Source organism: Heterodontus francisci, chromosome 5 (assembly GCF_036365525.1).
Source record: "Heterodontus francisci isolate sHetFra1 chromosome 5, sHetFra1.hap1, whole genome shotgun sequence".
NCBI lineage: Eukaryota > Metazoa > Chordata > Chondrichthyes > Heterodontiformes > Heterodontidae > Heterodontus > Heterodontus francisci.
Window position 1 is genome coordinate 120,466,855 of NC_090375.1, and position 12,500 is coordinate 120,479,354.

The following is a 12,500-nucleotide window of genomic DNA, read 5'->3' on the forward strand; positions in this document are numbered from 1 at the left end:
ACAAGGGTGACAAAGCAAGATGCTGAAGGAAGAGTTCCAGAGGGTAGAGCAAATTGACTGAAAAAATGGCTGAGTGATGGTGGAGCAAAGGCAGGGGGGAATAAGAAGTAGACTAATGCTGAAGGATCAGAGGGTACACCCAGGGATACAAGATTGTAAAAAAAAAATCATGAAAGTAGATCATGGGGACATTCAAAGTGATCCTGAGAATCTGAAACTTGATTACCAGACACATGGGAAATCAGTGGACTTTAGCAAGGATGGGGTTGTGGACCTGTGTGGGTGAGGACATGACCTATGCCATTCTCAATGAGTGTAGTTTATGGATAGCAGAGGTAGGGAGGCTGGCAATAATTGTGTTGAGAAAGTCCAGCCATGGATGCTAAAAGCTAGATTAGGGAGGCAGGCAATGTTGTGAGGGTGACAGAAAATGGCCTTGGTGACAGATTTGAAGTGGAGGTAGAAGGTTAATCTAGGATTGAACAGTCTTCCGATGTTCCTCACCTTTAAGCCTGAGGAGAAAGAACTGGATGTGAAACTGGAGCAGTATAGGTATTTGCAGGAAGGTGACTTCAGTTTTGCCGACATTACGCTTGTTTAAACTTTGGTTTATTTAGTTATTAATATTGTTGGCTTAATGTCCCATCTGAAAGATGACACCTCCAACAGGGCAGTACTCCTTCAGCACTGTACTGGAGTACCAATCTAGATTTTGCACTCAAGTCTCTGGAGTAGGACTTGAACACACAACTTTCTGACTCAGAGGTGAAATTGCATTGGTGAGGGGTAGGATGCTTCTGATGAAGAGAAGAGAATCAAGGATGGCTTCCTGAGGTACATAGAGTGACCATTTGGCAAACAAAAAGAAACCACTGGAATGAATGTAATATGCATGGTATGCCAGGTAAGAGTGGAACGAGGAGAGAGAACTGCCACAATGCCAAATGGTGCAACACAGGAGGGCATTTGCTCCACTGTGTCAGTGCCAGTTCTTTGCTAGAACAGCCCAAAAGTAATGCATAGAATGGAAGGTGCAAAGGCAGGTGATGAGAGGAGACAGTTTGTAGTGGAGTAGAGGAGTTTGGAATTGTCCTTGCTCTCCTGGATGAGTTTAGACTCATAGGATGACGACGTTGGCAAGGGAAGAATGGCAGAATCTGAGGTAATTTAGGCCTTATTTAGTGATGTATAGCTGGACTTTTCACTTGCCAAATATGCTGCAGCTTATGGCCAAAGGCGTTGAGGTCATGGATGTGGCTGCTGTACTGGCAAAGCAGTAGAGATGGAAAGCCATTCATTTCTAATCGAGAAAGAACATTGGAGATGGTGAGACAAGACAATGGTTGATGAGGACAGGAATTCCAACCCAGGTCAGGGACAAAGTTGTGAGACGACTAAAGTGTTGGAGGGTGGCTTTTTCCAGATGTTGAAGGAAATTATGGGACTGGTAGGGGAAGGCAGGGGATGTGTGAGAGAAAGGACATGAGCAAGTGATCAGAGATATTGATGATAGAAACCTCAGAGGTCACAAAAGCACAACGGATGGACTTATGTGTGTGCTACCTTACAAGAAAATTACCAATATGCTAAAATAAGAGTGCTCATTTTCAGTTCCTGCAACATTGGCACATATTTTACATTGAGCAGCGAAGCGTTCACCATTAATATGCAGTAAATCGGACAGCAACATCCAGAGTACGCACATGTGCAGTTAAATATGGAAATTTGGAAGTTGTGGTCCAAATTCTAGTGTTCCTAAACAGTATCTTCCTGATAGATTCGGTATTGAAATCAATCTAAGGGCATGATGTTGCAGTACGTAACCACTGGTTACACGCTAAACATGACAGAAAAGGTTAGGACTGATACATTCAGGTGTAAGCGATTTTTTTAATGCCATGATAAGTCATAATTATTGCCAAACAATTTCTCTGGCCCTGAAAATGTAATTTTAGAAGTGTGGAGTCTCATTCTTTCAGAATTGAATTAGTGTCGGAGATGTAAAAATACTTGTTTTCTTCTTTTTCTATTGGTCTCTTTAAATTCTTTCTCTTAATGTCATCTTTCTTTCCCAAATCTTTATTTTGCTTTCCACACAGAATTTAAATCTAATTTACATTTCCTGGTTTATACTGCATGATTCAGTAAAGACTTTTCAGACTGATTGAACGGACTGGTTGAACAGCTTCACTGTTGCTTTGCCTGCCCACAAACACCACAGATAACCTGTAGAGATCACCAAGCTGGATCAGACACCCGATGCCAACAAGTCTCCATTTAAAAACCTGCAAAATTTCTGTGGGCAGATGTCAGCCTAGTGAATGGTGAGCACCATTCCTTTGCTGCTGACTGCAAAATCTAGGAACTTTATACCTTCTAACCCCAAGTTTTTATATTTTCCTGCTTTTTATGTCTGTCTTTTTTATATTATTCTTGAACCAGGAGGATGGGGTGCTCAAGGTTATTGTCCTTTAACAGTTCTGCTCTCACAGTGGCTGCTCAAAGGGGTAGAAGCTGTGTGGATAGCTTTATGTTGTTGTTAGATTGTACCTAGCAATGCAGCATTTGTGGCGTAGTGTGAGTGGTAAACAAGATTAACACTGAGTATTTGGATCACTGTGAAATGATGGATGAGTAGTGTTGTGTGTCCAGTACCAAGGTAATGTACAAAGTGGCCTTCTAGTTTTCTGCTGATTGACAAGTGTTGGATTGAATGGCAGTTATTAGATATATATTTTTACTTACACTATTACTATATCACTGGCATCTACAAGCCAAAATCTTGGTGTGCTGTGATGTTAATGCTGCACTATGAAGCTTGCCCTCTGACTTTCCCTCTCACTGGGAACTCAGTTTGGAATTGCTATTTTGCATTGCTTAATCACTGTTCACACTTACTTTTGATTTTATATAATGTTCTTTTTTAAACATAAGCTGAAACTTTCCAAGCATATACTTGCATCAATATTTTCATTGAATTTAAAAAGGCATTGTTATAGCTTAAGGTTCTGTCTTCAGAACCAACTTCTATTTTAAACAACTAAACAGCTTGCTCAAAAACTACTTTTTTGAGCTGTTACATGAGCAACTTTTGTGTTTTGGCAGCTGCAATATGTATGGTTGCACAAACAACTGTAATTTGACTTTGGTGCACACACTTTACTCCAATTTTCTGCCCTCCTGATCTAAAGAGAGTGCTCATTCTTCATGCATGAGATTAGACATAAGCAACGGCTTGCATTTTATATAGCAACCTTTAACATAGTAAAACTGCCAAGGTTCTTTGCAGGAGTGATATCAAACAAAATTTGACATCGAAGCACATTAGGAGATATTAGGGTAGATGACAAAAAGATTGGTCAAATAGGTAGGTTTTAAGGAGCATGTTAAAGGAAGAGAGAGAGGTAGAAAGGCAGAGAGGTTTTCGGAGAGAATTCCAGAGCCTCGGGTCCAGCATTGAAATAGGGGATGTGCGAGAGGCCAGAATTGGAGGAATGCAGATATCTTGGAGAGTTGTGGGGCTGGAGGAAAGTACAGAGATAGGGAGTGGTGAGGCCATAGAGGGATTTGAAAACAAGAATGAGAATTTTAAAATCAAGGAATTGCCAGACTGGGAGCCAGTGTGCACAGGGGAGATGAGTGAACTGTACTTGGTGCGAGCTAGGCTACGGGCAGAAGAATTTTGGATGAGCTTAAATTTATGGAGAGTGGCAGCTAGGAGGTCTGCAAGAAGAGCATTGCAATAGTCAAATCTATAAAGTAACAAAGACATGGGTGAGGGTTTCAGCAGCAGAGGAGCTGAGGCTGGGATGGAGACAGGCGATATTACGGAGGTGGAAGCAGGAGGTCTTGGTGATACTGTGTATATGTGATCGGAAGCAACACCAAGGCTGTGAATGGTCTGTTTCAGTCTCAGACAGTTGCCAGGGACAGGGATAGAGTTGGTGGCTAGGGAATGGAGTTTGTGGTGAGGACAATGGCTTCTGTTTTCTCAATATTTAATTGGAGGAAATTTCTGCTCATCCAATACTGGATATCAGACAAGCAGTCTGACATTAAAGACTGTAGAAGGGTCAAGCAAGGTGGTGGTGAGGTAGAGCATGTCATCAGTGTACATGTGTAACCTGACGTTCCATTTTCAGATGATGTCAACAAGGGGAAGCATGTAGATGAAAAACAGGAAGGGGCCAAGGATAAATCCTTGGAGGACTCCAGAGGTAACTGTATGGAAGTGGGAAGAGAAGCCATTGGAGGTGACTCTCTGGCTACAGCTGGATAGATAAGGTTAGACTGTGAATGTTGGCAGGTTATGCACTCCAATGGAGTGTTGAATCCTCACCAGTGAGTCTGATCTTGTTCTCACCCAAACATCACGCATCCAGAAACAGCACACCTCGAGGAATTGTTATTAAATAGCTTTCAAGTGCAGACACCTTGACTAATTTTCGCTCTTCCAAGTCCAGGGACAATGAGGGCAATTATAATGGCTCATCGCTACACTGACTGAGATCAGCTAACTCTATATAGAGGAGGGACTGAAACTGGAACCTTTCTAATTTGGAAGGCTTAGTACATCACATTATACAGTAACCCACTAAGCCTAAAATTAAGAATGTACTTTATTGTAACAATGCTTTTTAAAATACCTTGCCCTCCTCTACCTTGCCCAAGTGGCCATTATTCATATATGTACCTTGGCAGTAAATATTGGCGAGCTATTTTCATGGGGGCCATCACACCCAAGCACGATCCTATCCTCACTCAACCTTTACACATAGATACTTCCAGTAAAGGTAAGTAGATAGAAAAAAGGAGTGGAACCATAACTGATATTTCCTCTCCCTCACCTCGGTTGATTGAGGCCAGCTGCTGCCCTAATTGAGATCAGTTACTCAGTATAATTCAGGAATTGCTACTAAGATTTTTCTGGTCTAAATGCCTCAGGGACTCACCGAAGTAAAAATTCATTTAGGGCCGTTTTTAGGTGCAGAATGGCTGCTGCGATCCCTATGTGATCCCAGCACATGCCAGGAGCTGACGGCCTGATGTTCACCCAAAATTAAACCTTGGGCCTCATTTCAATATTACCGGCGAGTTGCAGGTACCATTTGTTCTTCCTTGGCAGCTTATCAGTTTGAAGATTTCTAATATGGGCCAATTGGTTTCAGCCCTCAGATAGATTGTGGGAGGGGAAACAGGGAGAACAGTAGAAAGACTGGCATGGCCAGCAGTGGTCCTTGGGAGTGGTATGGAGCTGGGCTGCTCCTCATGGCTCCACATGAGGATACTTTTTTTTAAAAAACACAACTGTTTTGACAACCATTACCCAATTACAGCAAGAGAGCTCTTAAACAGGCATTTAGCCCCTTATTAACTTATGCAAGGACTCTATCACATGTTTAACGCAGCTGCCTAGAGGCCTGAATATCATCTGGTGTTGGACATATTTCAGGCATCATGGGGAGTGGGACGAAATTGGTCCTTATAGCTCAGGTTTTCTGCACAGAAAATGGGCACAATGAGGATCAATTGCTCCCCTTTGATTCTTCAAGGATCCCTATGTCAATACCATAAATCATGCTGCTGATGCACAGAAGATACCGGAATGTTTGCTGCATATCTTGAATTTGTAGATACCATCTGAAAAAAAAACTATGGAGAATGTTGTACCTACTGAATTTGCTGCTCACTTGAGATTATGAGGTTAAGCTTGAAAAATCTGTCAGATATGAGCTGGAACACTGTGCTGGGGACACAAATGGTACAGGGACAATAAATAGACTGAAATCAGCAGAAACTTGAAATGATGCAAGTAAGAAGAATGAAAGAAATGTGTACAGTACTGAGGATGTGTGTTTTTGTATGTGTACATAAGAGAAAAAAAGAGAGACAGAGAGAACTGTGTGTTGAATACTCCAAATACATTAGGATTTGTGCTTGTGCTCCTCCTGCCCCAACAAAAATAATTTCAAACTTGCTGTTGCTGGGCCTCTTATCCACCATTGCCTATGGAATTAATCAGACAGTACAAGCTCTGATTAATTCATAAAATAGAAATTAGGGTCCTATGTGCATCATAGAATTCCAATCCTTGTATGAAAAGGGGCCTGCTACCAGAAACAGGCATGTACTTTGGTTGCCAGCTATAGATCCCTTTCAAATGCAGTGGCTGTTTTTAACCGTATTGTTGCCACATTTGCACCAATTAAAATCCTCCCTACCAGATTGCTATTTCTGTTTAATTTAAATTTAATTTGGAGAGCCTTATTAATATTTTCAAATTATAATATTCCCATACAAATAGCAAGGAATTATCAAAATAATATGGTTTAATATACATTAGTAGTATTGCTGGATTTATTCTGTGTTATTTATTTCTTCCAGTTATGCAGGTATGATTTAGTGCATTAATTTAGCCTTGCAATATTGTTCGCACAAAAATATAAAATATAAAGGCACGATACCTGCTGTGAACTATTAAAGCCTGTAGAATTTGTAAGTGAATTGCTTCCTGCGTAAATTCCTGATGCCGATGTAAAACTTGCCCCTGAAAAAGAAAACTTTAGTCAGAAATCTATATTCTTTAACAAAATCTAATCCCTGTTGGGTAAACAGGTTAATAATATACACCAGAGATTAGGAAACAAAATGCCATCTTGTGTAAAGATTGGGTCATTTTCCAGTTATCAATTCTGGATTGTCACAATCATTAATTCTTGATTTTGTTTTAATTATTCATGGGATGTGGGCATCACTGGCAAGGTCAGCATTTATTGAGAGGACACTTAAGAGTCAACCACATTGCTGTGAGGCTGGAATCACATATAGGCCAGACCAGGTAAAGACAGTAGATTTCCTTCCCTAAAGGACATTCGTCAAGATGGGCTTTTACAACAATTCTATTGTTTCATAGTCACCATTACTGATATTTTTTTTATTGCAGATTTATTGAATGTACATTCCCCAGCTGTCATGGTGGGATTTGAACTCATGTCTCCAGATTACTAGTCCAGTAACATAAGCACTATGTTACCACACCCTCAAATATCACGTGGCTTGATATTCTTATCAGACACGGTATTCACTGCCCTGTGAAAAAAGATCCAAAGATTTAAAAAATGATTGTGGCAAATTATAGATATTTTAAAAATGGAAACAAGGAAGTGTTTTAGAGGTTCTGATCTCATTTTCGATTCAGATGATTCTGCTACCTCCAAAAATTACATTTACTGTAGGGCTTCACTATGTTCCTCAGGATTCAGAAGAAATGGGGCAGCACAGTGGCGCAGTGGTTAGCACCACAGCCTCACAGCTCCATAGACCCGGGTTCGATTCTGGGTACTGCCTGTGCGGAGTTTGCAAGTTCTCCCTGTGACCGCGTGGGTTTCCGTCGGGTGCTCCGGTTTCCTCCCACAGCCAAAGACTTGCAGGTTGATAGGTAAATTGGCCATTGTAAATTGCCCCTAGTGTAAGTAGGTGGGAGGGAATATGGGATTACTGCAGGTGGTTGTTGGATGGTTGTTGGTTGGCACAGACTCGGTGGGCCGAAGTGCCTGTTTCAGTGCTGTATCTCTAAATCAATAAATAAATAAACATCCCTTCAACTGAGTCTCCAGAGCCTGAAACAGCTCTGAAAGCTAGTCTTTACTCCATATCTGCCCCAATCATGAAATAATCATGCCTCACTCTGCACAAACTCCATACATGTACTAGATGGGCTGCCTTAAATAATGGACATAATTGTATATACATCATCATGCTCCCATCTACAGCCTGTGCATTCTGGAGAGAAGCCCTGTATGATGAAAGAGCCCATAACTAGTTTAATCATTATTCATTCCTATCAGCCCCTATAATTTGCTGTCAGTGGGCAGGGAGTACCATCAGTGTTTAAATTTGGGAAGTTCTCCCTGCTAACAATGATATTGAAAGAGAATTCATAAAACATCTGTGGAACATATCACAATCTAAAACATGTAAAGGCTAAGCCTGTAACTAGAAAGGCACCAAAATATGTGTTCTCCTTTCCCGTGGAGTCACTCCACTATCCTTTTTTAAAATTCTTTCATGGGATGTGTTGTTGGCAAGGCCAGCATTTGTTCCCCATCCCTAATTGGCCCTGAGAAGGTGGTGGTGAGCCATGGAACCTCAATCTTGCTTATAAACAGTGCCGCCTAACTCTACACAACTGTGTGTATTTTTATCTCAATGAGATACCTCCCTTGCATTAGTTCTCAAGGATCCATTAGCTTCTGTTAATCAAGATATATTTTGATATTACTGCATAATGAACTATTTTATCACAGAAATGTGACATAAGTTACATGCACCCAGGATTTGCTGATAAGAAGAGCACCTTCACTGCTACCAATATACTTTAGAACAGCGGTGTCACAAATACACCTTTGAATGAAGTAGGTAGTAGTGACTTTCCTTTTATAGTCTCCAATGATAAACTTTTTTAAATAACAAATAACAGCTACATAACTACACTAGTAACCTCAGGCACTGACCCTGCTGGTGTTTCTTAGTCAAGGAGTGGTAACTTTGCAGAAATAATTTGAACAAAGAACATTACAGCACAGGAACAGGCCATTCAGCCCTCCAAACCTGCGTCAATCTTGATGCCTGCCTAAACTAAAACCTTCTGCACTTCCGGGGACCATATCCCTCTATTCACATCCTATTCATGTATTTGTCAAGATGCCTCTTAAACGTCATTATCGTATCTGCTTCCACCACCTCCCCCAGCAGCAAGTTCCAGGCACTCACCACCCTCTGTGTAAAGAACTTGCCTCACACATCCCCTCTAAACTTTGCCCCTCTCACCTTAAACCTATGTCTCCTAGTAACTGACTCTTCCACCCTGGGAAAAAGCTTCTGACTATCCACTCTGTCCATGCCGCTCATAACTTTGTAAACCTCTATCATGTCGCCCCTCCACCTCCATCATTCCAGTGAAAACAATTCGAGTTTATCTAACCTCTCCTCATAGCTAATGCCCTCCAGACCAGGCAACATCCTGGTAAACCTCTTCTGTACCCTCTCCAAAGCCTCCACGTCCTTCTGGTAGTGTGGCGACCAGAATTGCACACAATATTCTAAGTGTGGCCTAACTAAAGTTCTGTACAGCTTGAGTGGGTACTTTCATCACAAGAGAGCACATCCTGGGCATATGCCTTTCTAAGGAGGGCAAAAATTTTGCCATTTAATGCTGCCTCCATGAGTAGGGTGCCAGCGCTCTTCTTCCCTCTGGAAAGATGGCTGCTTTGCTTCAAAACCCTTTGCTGCCAAAATTTGAAGATCCTTGGGAATCCAGGTTATGACTCTGGACTCTGGGTGGACACCACTTCTGGTGGACCACAAGCCAGTGCCCCTGCTCTCAATCAGCAGACAATATATATGGGTCCTGTCCTTATTGCAGGCCCTTCTGTTGTACTTGCAGCAGGAGAGTGCTGGAAGTACTGTAGATTTTTGGGATTGTTGCACTTGGGGGTGGGGGTGGGGGTGGGGGGGGGGGTGGTTAAGCCTATCATACAAATTTAATGCTAACTTGTACAAGAGGGATTTTTAAGATGATGGCCAGTTATGTTTGACAAAAGATGTTAGTATTAAATAGCATAATGAGAATAAATTTACCCTCTGCACTCATAATTATCACCATTAATAAAGAATATATTTTAAATTATCCTATTTTATATTGCCTAGGAAGGATGCAATACCGAGTGAATTTTACTGATACTGACTTAACACTTGCAGGATGATTTTAATATTTCAACAATTTTAGTATTGACTACCTGACAGGGGGGCAGTCATCCTTGGGACTTACCTGTCAAGGTCCCTTTGTCTTCTCGCAGGTTGCTAATTTAACCTGTTTATGTGAGCAGGTGAGAGGGACACCAGCTGATAGCAGGCCCGGTTAATACTTTAAATATGCAGATCGGGCTCCAATGATGTAATTGGGGCCTGACTGTTATTTTAATAGATGGCTGCACTGCAAAGCCATTTTGTTTTCCCCACCATGTCAACCTAATGGGAAGGGGAGTCAGGGCCAAAAGACACCCAAAAAGGTATGTAGTCTTATGCTGATAGCTGCTCAGCTGTACGCTTTGCACCCTGCCCCATTTTACTTTTTTTTGCTTTCAGTGGAAATTAAAATCTGGCTATAAAACAGGCAGGTGATCAGATTTTGTCAGTTTTCGTCAGATGGATTAGGTTAAAATTATTCCTAAGATGCACTGGTGCAACACAAACCTCTTAATTGATGGCATGCAAAATGGGCATAGTGGTTCAGGAAATGAAAGGGAGAAGAACAGCTCTATTTGCCACACAGAGCGCTCTGTCCATGGGATAACAATGCAGCACATTTGAAGGGAAACGGAGGCAGAGAGCTTGAGGGCACTGACTGTTATCAGCCTATGATGCATGTTAGTGGTAGGATTCCTTGCAACAGTTGGGACAGTTTTGTCATTGCTTCTATAGACAGAGCACGTGGCATATTGGGACAGATTTTCTTCTTTAAATCTCGAGTATAAAGTATCACACAGGCAAAGTGCAAAAAGGCAAAGCAGACCAAGAGGACTGCCTACCCATAACAGAGACAGCATAATTTTGGTGGGCTTCATTACAGGCAAGCAACTGTCCTTGCCTGCTTTTCCTTTTTGCACTCTGCCCAGGAGATCTTTACACGCAAATGCTAAAAACCCTCCTGTGCAATTAAGTTGTCTGTCCAGATAGATGTAAACAATACAAGAATCCTGATTAATATTGTTCCGTCAACCAACACTACTTGGTCATTTATCTGATTTGCTATTTCTGGAATGTTTTTCTGCGTGCAAAATTTACCTAGATAAAAGTAGCCATGGTACCAATTTCAGCCTTACCAATAGGATGGAAATAGGACAATTGTGCAATGAAAATTGTATGCAGCATTTAGTGCTCTGCTCCCACTATCACCTGGGTCAGTGCCATGTTGGTGGCTTTCTTCATATGCCTAAGAGCCCAAGAAAACATGTGGGCATCTCATTAGCCTGTGCAAATCAGGGACCTATGATGCCAATAGGATCTTGATGCAATCATTAGGTATCAATGGGTGTGAAGTGTATACTGCACACTCTCCACCCATTGATACTCAAGTTGAGTGACTTAACAGCAATCCTTAAGGGAACCATTGCAGAATGCTGTAGATAAGCTAAAATGATTTTTGTGGGGTCTGGAGTACCATTAATCCTCCTCCTTGTCATACAAAAATTGACTTGGCAATCTCCAACTCTCTGCAGTCCTCCCCTAGGATCACATCCCAATGTCCTTAAATACCATGGACCGACTGAGCTCTGCAGTGCAGCTGCTGGATTTTGTGGTCCCTCTGATGCTAGAAATACATGAGATGCCTCTCGCCAATGACAATGGGTAAGCAGCGTGTGTACTCCACTCATCACCTGCCCAAACTGAAAATTAACTCCTATGTTTCAATAGTAATTTATTTGATGTAAAGCACTTTAAGATGTCCTGGAAATGTAACAAAGTGCTATATAATTCAAGCTGTTTCTCTATTTCCCTTTTATTACATTGTGCATATATTTGTTGTGGAGCAACTTTTTTTTTGTTTCTATGCAAACTTCTAAGCAACATAAAAATGTTGCCTAAACAGTACAAAAGCAAGTTTATATTTTCATCAGAAAATGTATCCTTGCAAAGTTATAATTGGAATTTCCCAAGCTGCAAAGTATACTCAATAAGTTTTTAAAATCTGTTTTTATCTTATTCTGGGATTGTTAGAACTTAACTATCTGAAAAACCTATGACAGTAGTCATAGCCCAGTTCATCTACATGATAGATGGAGGGTGAGGGAACACCAGTTGCTCTCAAGCATAGCTTGATAAATGTCGAACTGAACAGTACAACTGTTGTGTGGAGATATAGGAAGCAAAGAGGGAAGGATTTTTTTTGGCCTGATATCCCAGTCAATTAACATGCATGTCTGTCCACTCTTGATTGAATTGGTTCGCTTGAAGAAGCACCTTTAGGTAATTAAGTCAATCAAACAGCGATAGCATCTAATTACTTAATAACATACAGGACATGAATTAAGAAAAGATCCCAAAGAATTAGTCAAGTCACAGTCATTATGAATTAGTAACTTTTCTGCTGAAGCTACAAAGCGAAAGAAATTAACATGTCAGGAATTATAATAAAATATTTGCTGCTTCATTGTACACTTGTGGTTACTAAAAAATATATAATGGCCCCAAAACTGCATGACTGTTCCAGCAGACTTTCATCGGAATAGCAATAAATATATCTCAGCTGAGGGAAAGCAGGAATATTACAATTGGTCTCAGCCTCTCTGGGCTGGGGAGGAGAAAAAAAAACACCCTCTCAATTAAAAGCAACATACTGCGGATACTGGAAATCTGAAAGAAAAACAGAAAGTGCTGTAATACTCAGCAGGTCTGGCGCATCTGCAGAGAGAGAAACAGAATTAATGTTTCAGGTCTGT

General features: G+C 41.1%; 1 protein-coding gene across 18 annotated transcripts in view; it reads right to left on the bottom strand.

Moving 5' to 3' along the window:
- The window catches only part of eya1 (EYA transcriptional coactivator and phosphatase 1), a 274,463-nt gene that overhangs the window by 170,518 nt on the left and 91,445 nt on the right, over positions 1–12,500 (bottom strand). For all 18 annotated transcript variants that reach the window (XM_068031998.1, XM_068032001.1, XM_068031999.1 and 15 more), the window contains one exon: positions 6,465–6,547. In XM_068031998.1, the coding sequence (XP_067888099.1) occupies positions 6,465–6,547 (83 nt within the window). The remainder of the gene's footprint in view (positions 1–6,464; positions 6,548–12,500) is intronic.